Source organism: Nylanderia fulva, unplaced genomic scaffold (genome assembly GCF_048542155.1).
Source record: "Nylanderia fulva isolate GAGA-0341 unplaced genomic scaffold, ASM4854215v1 Scaffold349, whole genome shotgun sequence".
Taxonomy (NCBI): Eukaryota; Metazoa; Arthropoda; class Insecta; order Hymenoptera; family Formicidae; genus Nylanderia; species Nylanderia fulva.
Genome location: NW_028190421.1, coordinates 96694 through 114123, shown reverse-complemented (window position 1 = coordinate 114123; position 17430 = coordinate 96694). Strand labels below are relative to the sequence as shown.

At 42.7% G+C, this 17430-nt stretch overlaps 1 protein-coding gene and 2 pseudogenes across 2 annotated transcripts; 2 read left to right on the top strand and 1 right to left on the bottom strand.

The window, feature by feature from the left end:
* Positions 1-4196: 4196 nt before the first annotated feature.
* Positions 4197-6447, bottom strand: LOC146722217 (uncharacterized). 2 transcript variants are annotated; one of them, XM_085485177.1, is made up of 4 exons: positions 6137-6447; positions 5252-5969; positions 4937-5056; positions 4197-4853 (listed from the first exon to the last, which is right to left on the bottom strand). In XM_085485177.1, exons 2-4 carry the CDS (start codon positions 5614-5616, stop codon positions 4415-4417), a joined length of 924 nt encoding a protein of 307 aa, XP_085341303.1. In that variant the 5' UTR covers positions 5617-5969; positions 6137-6447; the 3' UTR covers positions 4197-4414. The 2 variants fall into 2 exon arrangements, with proteins under 2 accessions (XP_085341303.1, XP_085341302.1); XM_085485176.1 differs by having other exon boundaries at positions 5252-6447.
* A 4378-nt stretch (positions 6448-10825) lies between these two features.
* On the top strand, positions 10826-12753 carry LOC146722216 (large subunit ribosomal RNA; annotated as a pseudogene).
* A 3023-nt stretch (positions 12754-15776) lies between these two features.
* On the top strand, positions 15777-16957 carry LOC146722215 (small subunit ribosomal RNA; annotated as a pseudogene).
* Positions 16958-17430: the final 473 nt, after the last annotated feature.

Below are 17430 nucleotides of genomic sequence, written 5' to 3'. Positions count from 1 at the left end.
GTTCCCTTGTGTGAACCGTCGCGATGAATATTTCCATACATATCGGCTCCAATTATTATATCGATTGGCGTAGGACTCAGGAAATCAGGATCGGCTAATTCGAGGGCGTCGAGGTGCGTCCACTTAGTGTGAGACGCAACGGGAGGTGGCACGTATTCCGCGAGCGAACACAATATTAAAGCCGTCGTCGAATACGCGGGATTGTTACTTTTTACGGGACTAATTTTGATATTTGCTGCGTAGCGTGCGGAAGTTTTTGTTTGACCAACGCCAGTAACGCTTAAATTTTGCTTTACTCGAGGAAGACGGAGTAATTGCGCAAGATTCTCCGTAATGAGTGTCACAGCCGATCCTGGATCGATAAGCGCGCGAGCGGGAATGAAGCGACCGTGCGCGGAATGTACGCGGACGCGCGCTGTAGCGAGCAGAACGGCGGGAATAGCTGGCATTGAACGTGTTAGGGTAAGAGCGACAACGTTTTTTCTTGGTCTTTTTTCGTCTCTTCTTTTGAATGTGACGATTCAGCATACGGTAACTTTGCGTGGTTTCCAAGGTGAAGGAGAGTGTGATGCTTTTGCTTACATTCTCGACAACGATGCTTGTTGGTGCAATCCTTTAACGCATGGTTTGCCGCGAAACAATTATAACAACGGCGGTTCGATTTAATAAATTCAAAACGGCGCTCCGGCGTATAAGCGGCAAATTGTGTACATTGAAATAAACGATGATGGCCCTTACAGACCGGGCATTCGAACTTCACGGCCGTTGTATGTGATGCTACGGATTTGGCCGATTTAATTTTTGACGAGGTAGTCTCGGCTGACTCGATGTTTTTCGTCGGGGCGATAACTTCGAACGCGCGAATGCGAGACTCTAAAAATTTGTCGAGTTGAGAATAGGACGGTAAATTTTGCGATTCGCTCATTTTTAATTCCCACGCTTTTCTCGAAGCTTTGTCGAGTTTTTGCGAAACGAGGAACACGAGAACATCGTCCCACGTATCGACGGGACGTTTTAGATATTTCAGCGCTTGTACGGTGGTATTGGTGGTGTCACGCAGAGTCTGCAACTCTTTCGCGGTTTCATGCGTTGCCGACGGTAACGAGAATAAAATTTAAAGATGGGAGTTGACGATTCGACGTTGATTTTCAAAGCGCGACGATAAGATTTGCCACGCGACTTCGATATTCGCATCGGTGACTGCTAAGTGACTCAGCGAAGTGCTGGCCGTTCCGGTAACGATTGAACATAAGTAATGCAGGCGTTCTACATTTGTTAAAATCGGATCGTCAATTACCATTGCTTTAAATCTATCGCGGAACGTTTCCCATCGCTCGAAAAAGCCGTCAAATTTCGGTAATTCGATTCGCGGTAAACGCGAGACCGGGCGCGGACCATGATGATAATCGGTACTTGCGTTCGAAGCGTCCATGATGTTGATGTGCGGGGCGGCAATGGTAGGTATGGCAAATTCGGCCAGGTAGTCAAGGGCAGCATCCATCTGGACCTCGGCTTGTTGATACAGCTCCTCGGTGAAGTATCGATGCGTGGTCTTCGTAGCGGCCTCGGCGAGGACTAACAGCTTGGCGTTGTTGACGCGAATCTCCCGGAACTGTTCCTTGACGCGTTCCATCCGGTTTGCAGCCACGGTGGACGTCATCTTGGCGTGGCCGAGTTTTTTGAAATTAGATACGGCATTTGCAACCGATCTAACAAGGTCGAGCTGTTGCTCCAAAAGCTTTGCGGTGGTAGCCATTATTGGAATGGCGGCTGCTGCGTTAAACAACGTAGGTCGTGATCAAAGTCAGCCAAAATGTAATTGGATGATGTACTTCACGACTTGTCGTCTTCTCTCGTTAGCGATCCGGCTCGAAGGACCAAAAAATGTTGTCGATATCAGTAGGCGCGACGGCGTCGCTCTAATTCAAATTATTGTTGATCGACTGGTGGCTTGTACAGCCTCGTGAAGGCTCGCTCCGAGAGGAAAGTGATTACAGCAACGAACATATGTTTACTTGTATTTGCAGCTGATCGATAGCACGGTTCGCAGAGATCTGATTCTCGGTTTTCGGGAGCGTTCCGAGTTTTCGTCACGGAATCCTCTCTTTCTCGGGATCGGATGTTTGTTTCGGCGAATCGGAGCGACGAAAGAATAGGAGTAAATAAAATGTACACGTGACAGCGTGACTCTTATCACATGGGATGGTGAACAAGGTCGATAATGTTGTCGTGTGTCGGTTCGAACGATCAAACCTTTCCGTTGATATACGAGCGATTAATATAAGAGTCTATTGATTATACAAATTTATGACATGCGTCAACAGTTTCTGTATTCGAAAGTCCGGAGGAGATTAAAAAAAGAAACATTTTTCAATATTTCTATGTATGTAGATGTGGTTGACTATGCATTGCCATATCTGTAAGATTTATGATTAAAATATATACTTCACTGTAAATGTTTTCATAGGCTACGTTTTGATATTTACTGCCAGTATTATAAATCTGTAGTACATAATATAAAATATAGATTTTCAACTAGCAGAATGAATATCAAAAAGCAGCCTTAGCCTTAGCTGTTAATTTTAAATATACATGCTTTTATTTTAGATGGAAGCATACTTCTTGGAGATGCTGCATATCCATGCCTTCTCCAATTAATTACTCCATATCGGGATAATGGACATTTGACACAGGCCCAAAGAAATTTTAATCGTATACACAGTCAATGCAGAATTTCAGTTGAGCATGGATTTGGAATACTGAAACAACGTTTCAGACAGTTATATTTCCTCAAGTTGAGGAATATGCAATTTATCGTCAAATTCATCTTCGCTTGCTGCGTTCTTCACAATTTGGCTGACTTGGATGATTTGCAACACATGGAAGAACCTGAAGTCGACAACCATGCTGATATAAATGCGCAGGTATTGTTACATAATGTCCCAGCAGCAGATAGAAATGAAGATCCGGATGATGATCGACATGGTCGCGATCTCAGAGACGAATTATGTAGACAACTGTTTCAACGATGATTTGAATAAGAGTATCCAAATAAATTTGTTTAAATATTATGTTCTAATATTAATATTTAAATATTATGTTTATTATTTTTTTAAATATCAATATCGTGTCGTTGTCAACGTCGACATATCACATACTGCATTGTATCAATCTGTGTCGTTCAATTAAAAATATGTATGATATGTATTTAATGTACAAAACTATCAAAGTGCTTTCAAATATTTATGTTTTTTTAGTTATAAAAATTAGGAAACAATGTACAATTATAGTTTCAAGATTATAACGATTATAACCATAACGATTACACAAATATATTTCATTTATTAATAATTATGAATATTACGATTATATATCTTCTATTCAGCTCATTTTAATTAAAAATTATTAAAGTTTGATATTAAATTTTATAAAATAAATTCTTATGTAATATGTAAGACAACAAATAAAACAATTTTGTTAAAAATTTATCCATACATCAGTCTTTTATTGTCATATACGCCTATTTTTCATACAAATAGAGAAATATAACTGCATAATGCAAATATATATTTTATTATGATTTTTTATCGATAATTAACAAAAAAATGTAAATTGAACAAGAAATGACAGTTTTGATTTTCGATCACGATTTGTACGCTTGACTGCAAGTAATTAATGCTGCTTTATTATGTAAAAAAAAACTCGATAAGTAAATGCAGCTTTTCCCAATTAAAAAAACTCAATAAATAAATGCAGCTTTTTTCAACTAAAAGAACTCAATAAGTAAATGTAGCTTTCCTCTCTTGCAGAGCTTGATACAGCTTTGTCACGCTGTTTATCAAAATAACAGAAAATAAATAAATAAAAAACTAAAATAAACTTTAATAAATTAAAAGTTATTTCAACTTGAAATAAAAATTTTAAATAAAATTAACAAAATTATATAAATTTTAAATACATATAACTTCATTTACGTGAAATGTTCATAAAGTTTGTAACTTTGGTTATAAAGTAAAAAATGAAGTGATTGAAAATGTGTACATTTATTAGCTTTTTTTTACCTTTGAATCCTGTAGAGTTACACATTATTCCCAATGATGAAAGATCTAATTATTAGATCTAATTAAGATATAATTATTGTAAAAACCAACACACTTGTCTTTTAACAAAATTAAAATTAAACTTAATAAACTGTTCATAAATTTTATAAATTTGTAATAATATCTTATTAACATTTTTTAAAAGACAATGTGTCTATTTTTATAATTACTATATCTGACAGATCTTGTCAGGAAAAATGTGTAACTTCGCAGAATTTATATGTAGAAAAGATTAATAAATGTGTTTTACTACATTTTCTCCTTTAAGTAGGCAAAGGAACAAACTTTATGAATGTCTTATGTATACATATAATTTAGTAAACCTTCAGTCTTATTATATCTTTATAATCTTCTTCGTCTGATAATTCTTGTGTTGAGTATTTTTTACTTTCTATTCTCTCTAGTATCTTAAGTTGCCTTTGTAAGATACTATTTCGTTCTTTTTGCAATTGTAATTGTTCTATTTGTAATTCATTACATTTTTTAAGCTCCGTCAGGTATTTTGTACGTGTTTCTTGTTTGGCATCACTTTCTCTTTGTAGCACAGCACAGATGGATTCCTTAAGTGATTGTAGAGTATGCGCCAATTTGCCATCTCGTACTTTTGCTTTTGTATTTATTAAAGATGAGCAACTGCTATCCGTCATGGACGATTTGCTGCTACCTATTACTGATTGAGATTGACTGTTAACTGCAGATGGTGTCGAAGGTGGCGAGTCTAGTGCAATAGAAGATTGTTCTTCATTTACATTCCTATAATAGAAAACATTTTAAATTATATCTAAAAATATATCTAGAAATGAATTAAAAAACATTTTAAGGAGATGATTACTCACTGAGACAAATGTTGACTGACCACTTTTTGCAAAATGTCTTCTTGAGAAACCATTCCATTGCGGCCAGCTACAAAAGATGGCACTCCACTGTGACTTTTTCCAAATAAGTTTATCATTTCACTGTAAAGATACATATGTATTCTATTACTTACTTATTAAATACTAAATATAATACTAACTACTTAATAAAAACAGAATATTGTAAGAATGACAAAATAAAAATATGAAACAAATCGACTGAACTATTAATTATAATGTTTAATTCAAAAATATCATATATATAATTATATACAGAAAACACAAGATAGAACTTACTCTTTAAATGGAAGAGGTTTAGTGCCTTTTCCAGAACTATTTTTTCCCATGGTCTGTTTGATATGTTTATCCCATTTCTTCTTCAACAATTTAAATTTATTTTTCATGTGATTTTTAGTAGCATTCACATAACCTCTTTCTTGGAAGGATTCTGCTATCGCTTGAAACATAGCCTCTTTACTTTGATATTTTCTTTTCTGGAATTTTTTTTCATGCTGTTCATACTCTGTGAAAAACAACATTATGGTTTTATAGTCCCAAATAAAATAGCCATCATTATTGACACCAGAAGTATTCTCTTTTTCATTATCTGAGTCTATAATTGAAGAGTCCAATGAAGACACAATTGTAGGCGTGTGCTGCATAAAGCTTGTTACAGGAATCGTAACAGAAGAACTCTCATGGATTTTAATCTAAGGCTGAATTTCAGAAGGACCTGCTTTATTTAGTAAAGCATTCACAATTGAAGAGTCTAGTGAAGACAAAGTTGTAGGTGTGTACTGCATAGAGCTTGTTACAGGAACTGTAACAGAAGGACTCTCGTGGATTATAGTCTGAGGTTGAATTGTAGAAAAACTTATTTTATTCAGTACAGAATCCAAAGGCGCAGTTGTGGTTAGGAACTGTGTCGAGTTTGTTGTAGCAGTTACAACAGAAGTACACGCAAAAGTCTGGGGAGGCTTAATTAATTTTAATGATACCAGTTTAGGTTTCACAGCTGAAAAATAAAACTATTAATATAGTACAATATTTATGCAATTTAAATTATCTTAGAATAAAATCATTTAATCTATCTCTTAGAATTTATTTTATTAGTTAATTAAGTAAAAATATAAAAAGTATTATGAGTATTTAAGTAATCAGCATCATATATAAAATTCTTACCTGAATACTTAAAAGAAGTTTCCATTGTGAAATATCAAGACAGTGACGGCGTAGCCGAATAATAAAAGCGAGGTTATTGGACTACCCGACTCTTGAGCAGTGGATACTGTTTACAGTACAAGCTTCACACGCATGCGCGATAAAATAGCCCCAAATGCACCACCTTCGAAGGTGAGGCAAATAGAGCGTGCTCCTAATTGCTCCTTAGAGTATGCTCTAACGTGACGCGAACATCTAGTCGCCATCTTGTTTCCGGTGACACGAACGTATTGGAGCGCATTGGAGTGAGAAGGAGCATGTTAGGGCATGCGACGCGAACACACCTTCGAAGTCATGCCGGCGGGAGTTATGCCCCTGGTAGGTTCAACCTTGCCGGATGAGTTTGGAAGGAGAGGACAGACTAAGAATGCACCAAACGTCTTAAGCCAAGGTGTAAGGCAACGTGCCGATGGCTGCTTGGCCACGAAGACGTGAAACAGCGCGGTCGCAAACGTTCCCTCTGGGGTACCTGCCGACCCCCCAGAGTAGCTAGGCTTGGTGATATCATGGAGGCTCTGAATCACTTGATACTTGTTCCTACCATACTCGTGGGATGAAAAATGGAGAAAAATGAAAAAACTAAAAATACACTCAAACCAAAGTTAACGATGAAACACAAACCCGGAGATAAAGAACAGGACCCGTTCAAGAGAAGGGAGTCTATTCCCAGATCACCACCACCATCGGCGAAAATAATAACTGGAGGAATAAATAGGCCTTGCTTTAGCGCTTTGCTTGAACAAGGTGAGGAGGCATACGACTCTCCGGCTGAAAAAAAAACGACAAAACGCCCCAGTTTAAAAAATACCAGAGAAACTGATGATAATAATGTATTTATTTTTCCTGAACCTGTTCAAAAAAGCAGTGCGAATAGTGTGGAAAGAGAGAAACTGGAACAAAAAGGCTCACCGAAAGTTGAAAAGGACGACAAGGAAGTTACGCTAGAAGAAGTGAGATCTGAAAGAGTAGCTCTAGAAGAGTTTCTCTTTAATGAAAACAATAAAATCAATAAGAATACAATTAAGTTCATATTGTCTAAGTGGGTGCTACTAGAAGGGAAATTACAAGAGAGTATCGTTGAGAGAGAAAAATTAAAGTGTACTTACCTGGCATCGAAAAATTCTATCAGTTCGATGTCCTATGTTCAAGTGGCGTTCACTCCATGGTCCGGAACAGCAGCATCTGAAACAGAAAAAAAAGAAATTATCCAACGTACTACACTAAAAAGCGGATTCAAGACTAATTCTTCGGTAATGATTGTTAAGCCTTTAAATGAAAAGGACAATTTAACGTGTGAGGATGTCAAAGAAAAACTTACAAAGAAAATGAATCCGTTAATTAAAGAAATAAGGATTAAAAGAATGAGAAAGGTGGGAGACAGAGGCATTCTAGTGGAAACGGAAGGTGGAAACGAATTAAAAAAGATCCAGCAGATAATAGAAGACAATGAATGCGGGCTGAAAACAGAGCTGCCTAAGAAAACTGGACCCAGTATGATAGTATATGACGTAGAAAAGTCGGTCACAAAGGAGCAGTTTATGGAACAATTTTGGTCTAAGAATGTTGGAAAACTTGGAATCGCCAAGCAGGAAAATGAAAGCAGGGTTAAATACAGATACAACACATTTGTTAAAACCAGAAATACTAATAACTGGGTAATAGAGGTGACAGGAGAGATAAGAAGAAAACTCTTGGAGCAAGAACGACTATATATTGACTGGAGATCATACAAGGTTAATGATTACTTAGCCTTGACTAGGTGCTTCCGTTGTCTAGGCTTAAGCCACAGTGTTAAACACTGCAAGGAAAAGACCCCCACTTGTGGACACTGTGGGGGGGGAAGGGCGGGCCATATAAGCACCAATTGCTCAGAGAGAGAGAGAAATCTGCAGTCTGCGCTAATTGTACAAGAGCTAAAAGGAAAGACACACATCATACTGTAAGTGACAAGAGATGCCCGGAGTATCTAAGAGTAACTGAAATCGTAAAGAATAAAATAGATTATACATAATGATAAAATTCTTTCAAATAAATGTTGGCCGTTCGCAGACGGCATCATACGAATTAAGATTAAAAGTAGAGGAACAAGGCATTGATGTGTGTCTGATACAAGAACCATACGTATTCCAAGGACAAGTCAAAGGCTGCGCTTCACTTGGTGCAAGAGTTGTTCAAAGTAATAAGGTGACAGATACAAAAGCTGCTATAGTTGTATATAATCAGGAAATAACTGTCACAAAAATCGAACAGTTTACGGACGAACATATAGCTTGCGCACATATAATACATAATGAAGTAAACTTATATTTGGTATCAGTTTATTGTCAATTTTCCATGGAGCTAAACTATTTTATTAATAAGTTGGAGACTATAATAGAAACGTTCAAAAGCCACGACATGATCATATCAATGGACTCCAATGCTCACTCCAAAACTTGGTACTGCAAAGAGAACGACGCGAAAGGCGAATTACTCGAGGATTTCCTAATAAATAAAAATGTATACATTTTGAATCAGCCTGGAAACGAACCAACGTTCTCTACTATAATAGGAGAGGCCAATATAGACTTGACTGTGGTGAATAGTGGAGTCCTGAAGGATATTAATGATTGGAAGGTCTTCCCGAAAATGACTTCCTCAGACCATAATTGTATATACTTTGAACATAACAACAATAAAAATTCAGAAACAAATCAGGTAATCACAGGACAACTCTATAACTTAAAGAAGGTCAATTGGGATCAGTTTGGCGATGTTATTAAATCAGAACTCAATGGGACCTTTTGTAAAGAAATCACAAATACAAGTCCGGAGAACGCCGTTAATCTATTTAATAGAAAGATTGATCTTATATGCAGTAGCAATCTAAGTAGGAGAAGACCTCTGTCTAGGAAAACAGTACCGTGGTAGAGCGAACAACTGACCAACATAAAGAAAAGATTGGCGGCATTTCGTAGAAGCTGTAAACGGTACAGGAAACTTAAATATGAAAAGGCGTATGAATACAGTTTTGATATATACTGCAGACTAAGAAGGGACTACAAGAGAGAGATTGGGAAGGCAAAAAAGGACTCGTGGAATGATTTCGTGAACCGGAACACTACGAAAAACCCTTGGGGACTGGCATACAAGCTAATGATGGGAAAGATTAAAAATAGTAATATCCTAAGTACGATTAAATTAGGTAGCGATTTTACAACTGATTGGACTTTATCGGCGAAGTGACTTTTGGAAACATTATTGCCGGATGGAAAGGAAAGTACAGAAGCAGAGGATTCACAAAACATAAAGAACAGATATAGCGAATACTTAAACTACAATATGGAACAGGAAATAAGAATGGACGAAATAGATGAAGCAATTAAAAGAACAAAGAAGAAAAAAGTTCCTGGTCCGGATAAAATAACAGCGGAAATATTAAAAATAGTTTGGAAGGCAGCACCAAACGCACTTTACTCACTCTTCAACACATGCTTTGATAAAAACAGCTTTCCAAAGCAATGGAAACAGGCGGATTTAAAACTGCTGCTCAAAAGCCCTGAAAAGGATCCGAGCGATCCTAAACCGTACAGGCCAATCTCACTGTTGTCATTTGTTGGGAAAATGTACGAAAGAATCATGGTACAACGTTTCAAAGTAATTTACGAAAGTCTAGAAATGTGCTCCGACAATCAATATGGCTTCATAAAGGGACGATCAACGGAGGACGCAATATGCAGAGCGGTCAGCAGCGTGAAATCGGCCGAATCAAAGTACGTAATGGGCATATTTGTCGATATAAGTAGAGCATTCGACAATCTTTCTTGGATTGGGATTTTGGACAGGATTAGGAGTGTGCACTGCACAAGGAAGTTGTTTGAGGTGTTCATGGATTACTTCTCGAATCGAGAGGTACAATTGGCAAGCCGGGAGAGTGAATTGGGGGTATCCAAGCTCCTGAGTAAGGGGTGTCCTCAGGGTTCCATTTTTGGGCCCACAGCATGGAACATAGTTATGGACCAATTATTAGTGGAACAAAAAACTGAAGCTGAAACGAGATCTGAATACATAGCATATGCGGATGATATTCTAATCCTAGTGCCAGGAAAATTCAGGAAACAATTAGAGGAAGAGGCGCAGAAGGAAATAAACAGGATAATGAAATGGAGTACGGATAGCGGGTTACAAATATTGGAAAATAAAACAAGGGCTGTGTTATTAAAAGGGAATTTGGATGCTGAAAGGAAGCCCAGAGTCTTCTTAGGGCAAAAAAAGATAAAATTTTGTACAGAAATAAAGTATCTCGGAGTATACATGGATGAAAAGCTATCGTTTTTGCCGCATATAAGATATACTAAGGAGAAAGTCAGGAAAATATTCGCTAAAATTAAAAGAGTCAATAGAAGTAGATGGAGAATAGGAAGAGGATGTTTAAAACTGTTATATAAATCTCTTCTACTGCCAATTATGCTATATGCTGTGGGGGCGTGGTATCTAAGAGCCACTCACTTTCACGCTAGAAGGCAATTGGACGCTGCCCAGCGCTTTGTTATATTAGCAACTAATAATATCTGCAGAACAACATCAACTGAAGCACTACAAACTCTGACTGGTACTTTATCTATTGACTTGCAAGCTGTTAAAGACGCTGCATTTTATAATATTAAGAAAAATAAAAATTTTATTTATGATAACATGGAAATAAAAACGACTTTTGAAGAAAGAACAAAGGAGTACATAAAAACATTAAAGTCCCAAGTTGTTAAAAAGTTAGAAGAAACGTAACAACACAGATGGAAAAATTCGCTCAAGGGCCGTATTACATATACCTATATTCCCAATGTGACATTCGTGGGAAAAAATCCCTGGTTCGTTCCAAATCAGAAGATGTTCTCCATACTATCTAGTCACGGTTCTACAAACGATAGACTATTCAGATTGGGGTGAAGTTCAACACCATCCTGTCCCTATTGCGATGATGAGGAGACAGTATATCATATTATCTTCTCTTGTATAAAATATGAACATTTAAGAAACGAACGAATTAGGGAATTGAGAAATGAATGTCTTTCTGATATGGAAAGACTTATTAAAACGAAAGAAAGTTACAAAGAATTTGTTGTTTTTATTGAAAAAACATATGAAATATGGAAATGGTTTCGCTGAGTAGAATGGCTCGCCTCCACGTGGCGGGGATGGAAACGTTAGTACGAATTACTGACGGCTAAGAAGCCAATAATGAACTTAATAAATTTCTATAAAGAAATAAACTTATACATAACCACTTGAACCTATACGATCACATTATGTGAACGAGTTAGATGAATACAATTAAGCATTAGATAAAACAAGCGGATATGATATAACATTGGGAGCCGCGAAATGAAGGGTGCAACAAATAATAAATAATAAATGTCCCTATCTACTGTCTAGCGAAACCACTGCCAAGGGAACGGGCTTGGAAAAATTAGCGGGGAAAGAAGACCCTGCTGAGCTTGACTCTAGTCTGGCACTGTAAGGAGACATGAGAGGTGTAGCATAAGTGGGAGATGGCAACATTGCCGGTGAAATACCACTACTTTCATCGTTTCCTTACTTACTCGGTTAGGCGGAGCGCGTGCCCCGAGGGCTTCGCGCCCCGGCGGTCACTGTGTTCTAGAGCCAAGCGTGTCAGAGTGGCGTGAGGCCTCGGCCGATCGCCTTTAATACTCCCGCGTGATCCGATTCGAGGACACTGCCAGGCGGGGAGTTTGACTGGGGCGGTACATCTGTCAAAGAATAACGCAGGTGTCCTAAGGCCAGCTCAGCGAGGACAGAAACCTCGCGTAGAGCAAAAGGGCAAAAGCTGGCTTGATCTCGATGTTCAGTACGCATAGAGATTGCGAAAGCACGGCCTATCGATCCTTTTGGCTTGAAGAGTTTTCAGCAAGAGGTGTCAGAAAAGTTACCACAGGGATAACTGGCTTGTGGCGGCCAAGCGTTCATAGCGACGTCGCTTTTTTGATCCTTCGATGTTGGCTCTTCCTATCATTGCGAAGCAGAATTCGCCAAGCGTCGGATTGTTCACCCGCCAACAGGGAACGAGAAGGGTTTAGACCGTCGTGAAACAGGTTAGTTTTACCCTACTGATGACTAGTCATTGCGATAGTAATCCTGCTCAGTACGAGAGGAACCGCAGGTTCGGACATTTGGTTCACGCACTCGGTCGAGCGGCCGGTGGTGCGAAGCTACCATCCGTGGGATTATGCCTGAACGCCTCTAAAGCCGTATCCTCTCCAGTCGAAGGTGGCAATGATATCTCTAGGAGTCTCGTGAGTCAAAAGGCGCAATGTGTCAAAACAATGTGACACTACTAGGCGGCCGGTACTCGGGCCGGTCGTCGCACGAGCCCGGTTTGCCGTACGGCGCCATCGCCCGTCGCCGGGATCTCACCGCTACGACGGCACGGCGTCTAACGGTCGATCATGGGTTTCGCAAGTTCGATGTCGAGACTCGGAATCGTCTTTAGACGACTTAGGTACCTGGCGGGATGTTGTACTCGGTAGAGCAGTTACCAAGCTGCGATCTGTTGAGACTCAGCCCTCGGCTTGGGGATTCGTCTTGTCGGTTAGACGAAACTCCACACGTTCGACGGCGAAAGCAACACGCCGCGAACGGACTTGGAAAAATTTCTCGCTCGCCGGCGAAAGCAACACGCCGCGAACGGACTTGGAAAAATTTCTTGCTCGCCGGCGAAAGCAACACGCCGCGAACGGACTTGGAAAAATTTCTCGCTCGCCGGCGAAAGCAACACGCCGCAAACGGACTTGGAAGAATTTCTCGCTCGCCGGCCAAAGCAACACGCCGCGAACGGACTTGGAAGAATTTCTCGCTCGCCCGGCGAAAGCAACACGCCGCGAGCAAACTTGGAAGAATTTGTCGCTCGTCCGGCGAAAGCAACACGCCGCGAGCAAACTTGAAAAAAGCGGCTTGTGCGGCCGGAGGTGTCGCCCGCCAACAAAAGCAACACGCCGCGATCGGACTTGGGGTACGGGCGGCGCGTGCCGCCGGAGGTGTCGCCCTGCCAACAAATGCAACACGCCGCGATCGGACTTGGGGTACAGGCGGCGCGTGCCGCCGGAGGTGTCGCCCTGCCAACGAATGCAACACGCCGCGATCGGAGTTGGGGCACGGGCGGCGCGTGCCGCCGGAGGTGTCGCCCGCTTACAAAAGCAACACGCCGCGATCGGACTTTGGTACGGGCAACGGTTGCGGCCGGAGGTGTCGCCCGCTAACCAAGGCAACACGCCGCTATCGGGCCTGGAAAAATTTCTCGCTTGCCGGCGAGAGCAACGCGCCGCGAGCGAACTTGCGCCTGTTCCCGAGTTCTCGCTTGTACCACTAACAAGCGAGCTAAATGAGATTAATTAAATGAGGACGCATCGGAAAGTTTATTCGTGCAAACACTCCGGCTTCGCTTATCGGCATCCTGCCTGCATTCGTCCACGTATCGGTCGTAGAATCTCGAAGATTGTGCATCCGACGAGTGGTAGCCGGAAATTAGCAGATATCGTAATAATCGTGTTGCGCGGTCGTGCGGAGCGTTGAAAAGTACGAAACCTTTGTCCGAAACGTATTTCCGTATCGTAGTATTATCTCCTCGTAGCGGCGCTACTCGCCGTCAAGTGCCCCGGAGGTACCGCCGGCGGGCGACGGACTTGGTAAAATCATTCGGTCGTCCGGAGGTGTCGCCCGTCCCGGAGGTGCCGTCCGTCCCCAAGTTGACGCCGGCCGTTATGTGGTGCCGCACGTATAATCACGCCCGTAACGTGCCGTCTCGGTTGCCGCGCGCGTGATTTCGCATCGGGCGAGTGTTCCGTACCGTAATCGCGGTCACCGCAGCTTGCGTGTTGCGTATCATCCGTAATAATTCGAAATATATGTCTCCGACACGTGGGTTTGAGACACGTTTCGAGTTAGTAATCGGACAGCGCCCTCATGTCGAGCGAGCGCCGAATAGTAAGTAACTTTCGTCCGAAACGTTTTTACGTAGCTCTCCTCGTTGCGGCGCCGTAAATCGTCGTTAAGTGTTCCGGAGGTACCGCCGGCGGTCGTCTGACTTCGAGAGATCATTCGGTCTTCCGGAGGTGCCGCCCGTCCCGGAGGTGTCGCCGGTCGGCCGTAGTTCCCGGAGGTGTCGCCCGGCCCGGAGGTGCCGCCCGACCCGGAGGTGCCGCCCGGCCCGGAGGTACCGTCGGTGCTTATACCTTATTGTCCCGGCATTTCGTTTGTTTCCTTCTTAATTAATGCTAATTATCGTTGTTTGACATTCGCCATACGGCTATCGTGATAATATTTTATCGTACAATAGGACTTTTCGATTGTTCGCTCTCCGCGACAATGTCTCGATTGAACGCGCCTTTCGACGCTCGCGCTCGCATACGGCCGTGCGTAGGACCGTGCGTCGCCGACCGCCTGGCCAGCCGGTTGGGTACTATAAGAGATACGTCGCGCTCGGCGCGTCGAACGAGTCGAGCGAGTCCGGACGAGTCGTAAACGTACTTTCTCGAGTCTCTCGCCACTCCGGCGTGTTTCGACCGCTCTCCGTACCGTCGCCGACCGCTTGGCCGGTCGGTTGGGTACTATAAGAGGTAGGAGAGATTAATATTGTATTGTGTCGCGCTCTCGACGTTGACAAACGAAGAATCGCCCAAACGGATCGAGAACGGATTTTGTCGAGTCGCGACTCTGACACGGAGAGAACATTTATATAAAATGTTTGATTTGGAAACCACGAATATATAAAATAATATACGATCGTCGCAGAACGCGCCAGCGCCAAGTCTTCTCATGCTTGGAGGTTGCGTGTCTCGCGAGAACGTACGTTCGACTCTCGCGTCGTCTCGTATTCCTCTTCGCCGGGGATTACGGTGCGGCTCTTCTCGTTCGTCGCCGAACGCGCGCAAAATTAACGCACACTTATTTATTACGAGCACAGCATTGCCACGAGTCGGTGTCGCAAGACCGAATGGCTCTTATGTGGCGCGCACGCCTCTAGTGTGTTGGCCGCGCGGTTCCCTCTCGTTTCGTACGCAGCAGCGGAATCGTCGCGCTTACCGAGCATCTACTCCACGGATACGAGTTTGCGGGAAGAGTTGCTTCTTCCCGCTCGCTTTGTACGCCGTAGCAAAATCTTATTGCTGGTCGTGTGCGGTTAAACGCGTACGAACCAGACAGAACAGTCCTCGACGTCTAAGCATCGCCATCGTCGATCTAGCGTCAGGGTGAATCGCGCGGTCTCTCGAGACCGCGCATCATAACATTTGGGAGAATAAGAACACGAGTATTTTGATCTTGTGGATTTTTGAACGGAGAGGAGGAGGAAGAAGAGAGGCGGCGGCGTCGGGGGTTTACTCTCGCCTCCGTCGTTCTCTCGTACGCTTTACATAATAGCGTTAAACACAGCAGAGTGTCGCCGACCGGTTGAGCAAGACCGGCGGCAAATAAAATGGCACATACGAGCATGTCGCGCGCGCGTCGGTGTTCCGGCATCGAACGCGCGCGCGCGCGAAAAAGAGCTAGCGACGAGTCTTCGGGCTCGCTCGCGAGTTACTCCCTTGCGAGTAACCGAACACGAAGCTCCCTGGTTGATCCTGCCAGTAGTCATATGCTTGTCTCAAAGATTAAGCCATGCATGTCTCAGTGCATGCCGAATTATGGTGAAACCGCGAATGGCTCATTAAATCAGTTATGGTTCATTAGATTGTACCCACATTTACTTGGATAACTGTGGTAATTCTAGAGCTAATACATGCAAAACAGAGTCCCGACCAGTGATGGAAGGGACGCTTTTATTAGATCAAAACTAATCGGTGGCGGGCGGCTCGCCGTTCGTCCACCGTTTATTTTGGTGACTCTGAATAACTTTGTGCTTATCGCACGGTCCTAGCACCGGCGACGCATCTTTCAAATGTCTGCCTTATCAACTGTCGATGGTAGGTTCTGCGCCTACCATGGTTGTAACGGGTAACGGGGAATCAGGGTTCGATTCCGGAGAGGGAGCCTGAGAAACGGCTACCACATCCAAGGAAGGCAGCAGGCGCGCAAATTACCCACTCCCGGCACGGGGAGGTAGTGACGAAAAATAACGATACGGGACTCATCCGAGGCCCCGTAATCGGAATGAGTACACTTTAAATCCTTTAACGAGGATCCATTGGAGGGCAAGTCTGGTGCCAGCAGCCGCGGTAATTCCAGCTCCAATAGCGTATATTAAAGTTGTTGCGGTTAAAAAGCTCGTAGTTGAATCTGTGTCGCACACCGTCGGTTCACCGCTCGCGGTGTTTAACTGGCGTGATGTGGGACGTCCTACCGGTGGGCTTAGCCTCGCGAGGGGCGGCCCAACTAATATCCCGTCGCGGTGCTCTTTACTGAGTGTCGAGTCGGGCCGGTACGTTTACTTTGAACAAATTAAAGTGCTTAAAGCAGGCTACCTTCGCCTGAATACTGCGTGCATGGAATAATGGAATAGGACCTCGGTTCTATTTTGTTGGTTTTCGGAACCCCGAGGTAATGATTAATAGGGACAGATGGGGGCATTCGTATTGCGACGTTAGAAGTGAAATTCTTGGATCGTCGCAAGACGGACAGAAGCGAAAGCATTTGCCAAAAATGTTTTCATTAATCAAAAACGAAAGTTAGAGGTTCGAAGGCGATCAGATACCGCCCTAGTTCTAACCATAAACGATGCCAGCTAGCGATCCGCCGAAGTTCCTCCGATGACTCGGCGGGCAGCTTCCGGGAAACCAAAGCTTTTGGGTTCCGGGGGAAATATGGTTGCAAAGCTGAAACTTAAAGGAATTGACGGAAGGGCACCACCAGGAGTGGAGCCTGCGGCTTAATTTGACTCAACACGGGAAACCTCACCAGGCCCAGACACCGGAAGGATTGACAGATTGATAGCTCTTTCTTGATTCGGTGGGTGGTGGTGCATGGCCGTTCTTAGTTGGTGGAGCGATTTGTCTGGTTAATTCCGATAACGAACGAGACTCTAGCCTGCTAAATAGGCGTACCCTATGGTATCGCGGAACTTTGGAAAGAAAATCTGCCCGATTTTTTAGAAGAAGTGCCACTATTTGAAAGAAATAAAATGTTCTTTCAACAAGACGGTGCTTGACCACACAACGCCAGGATTGTAACAAACTACTTGAACGAGCAGTGTTCGAGATTCGAACGGTAATAACCCGCGGACAAGAAAGCGTTAAAATATTCATGCATCTCGATCATGCCTCATGCAG

Excerpts from the sequence above, each read along its gene's own strand:
- LOC146722217 (XM_085485176.1), bottom strand. The coding sequence starts at position 5,616 with ATGCAGCACACGCCTACAATTGTGTCTTCATTGGACTCTTCAATTATA. Across the intron at positions 5,057-5,251 it reads AAACCTCTTCCATTTAAAGA|TGAAATGATAAACTTATTTG; the intron begins GTAAGTTCTATC and ends GTATCTTTACAG. Across the intron at positions 4,854-4,936 it reads GTCAGTCAACATTTGTCTCA|GAATGTAAATGAAGAACAAT; the intron begins GTGAGTAATCAT and ends TTTCTATTATAG.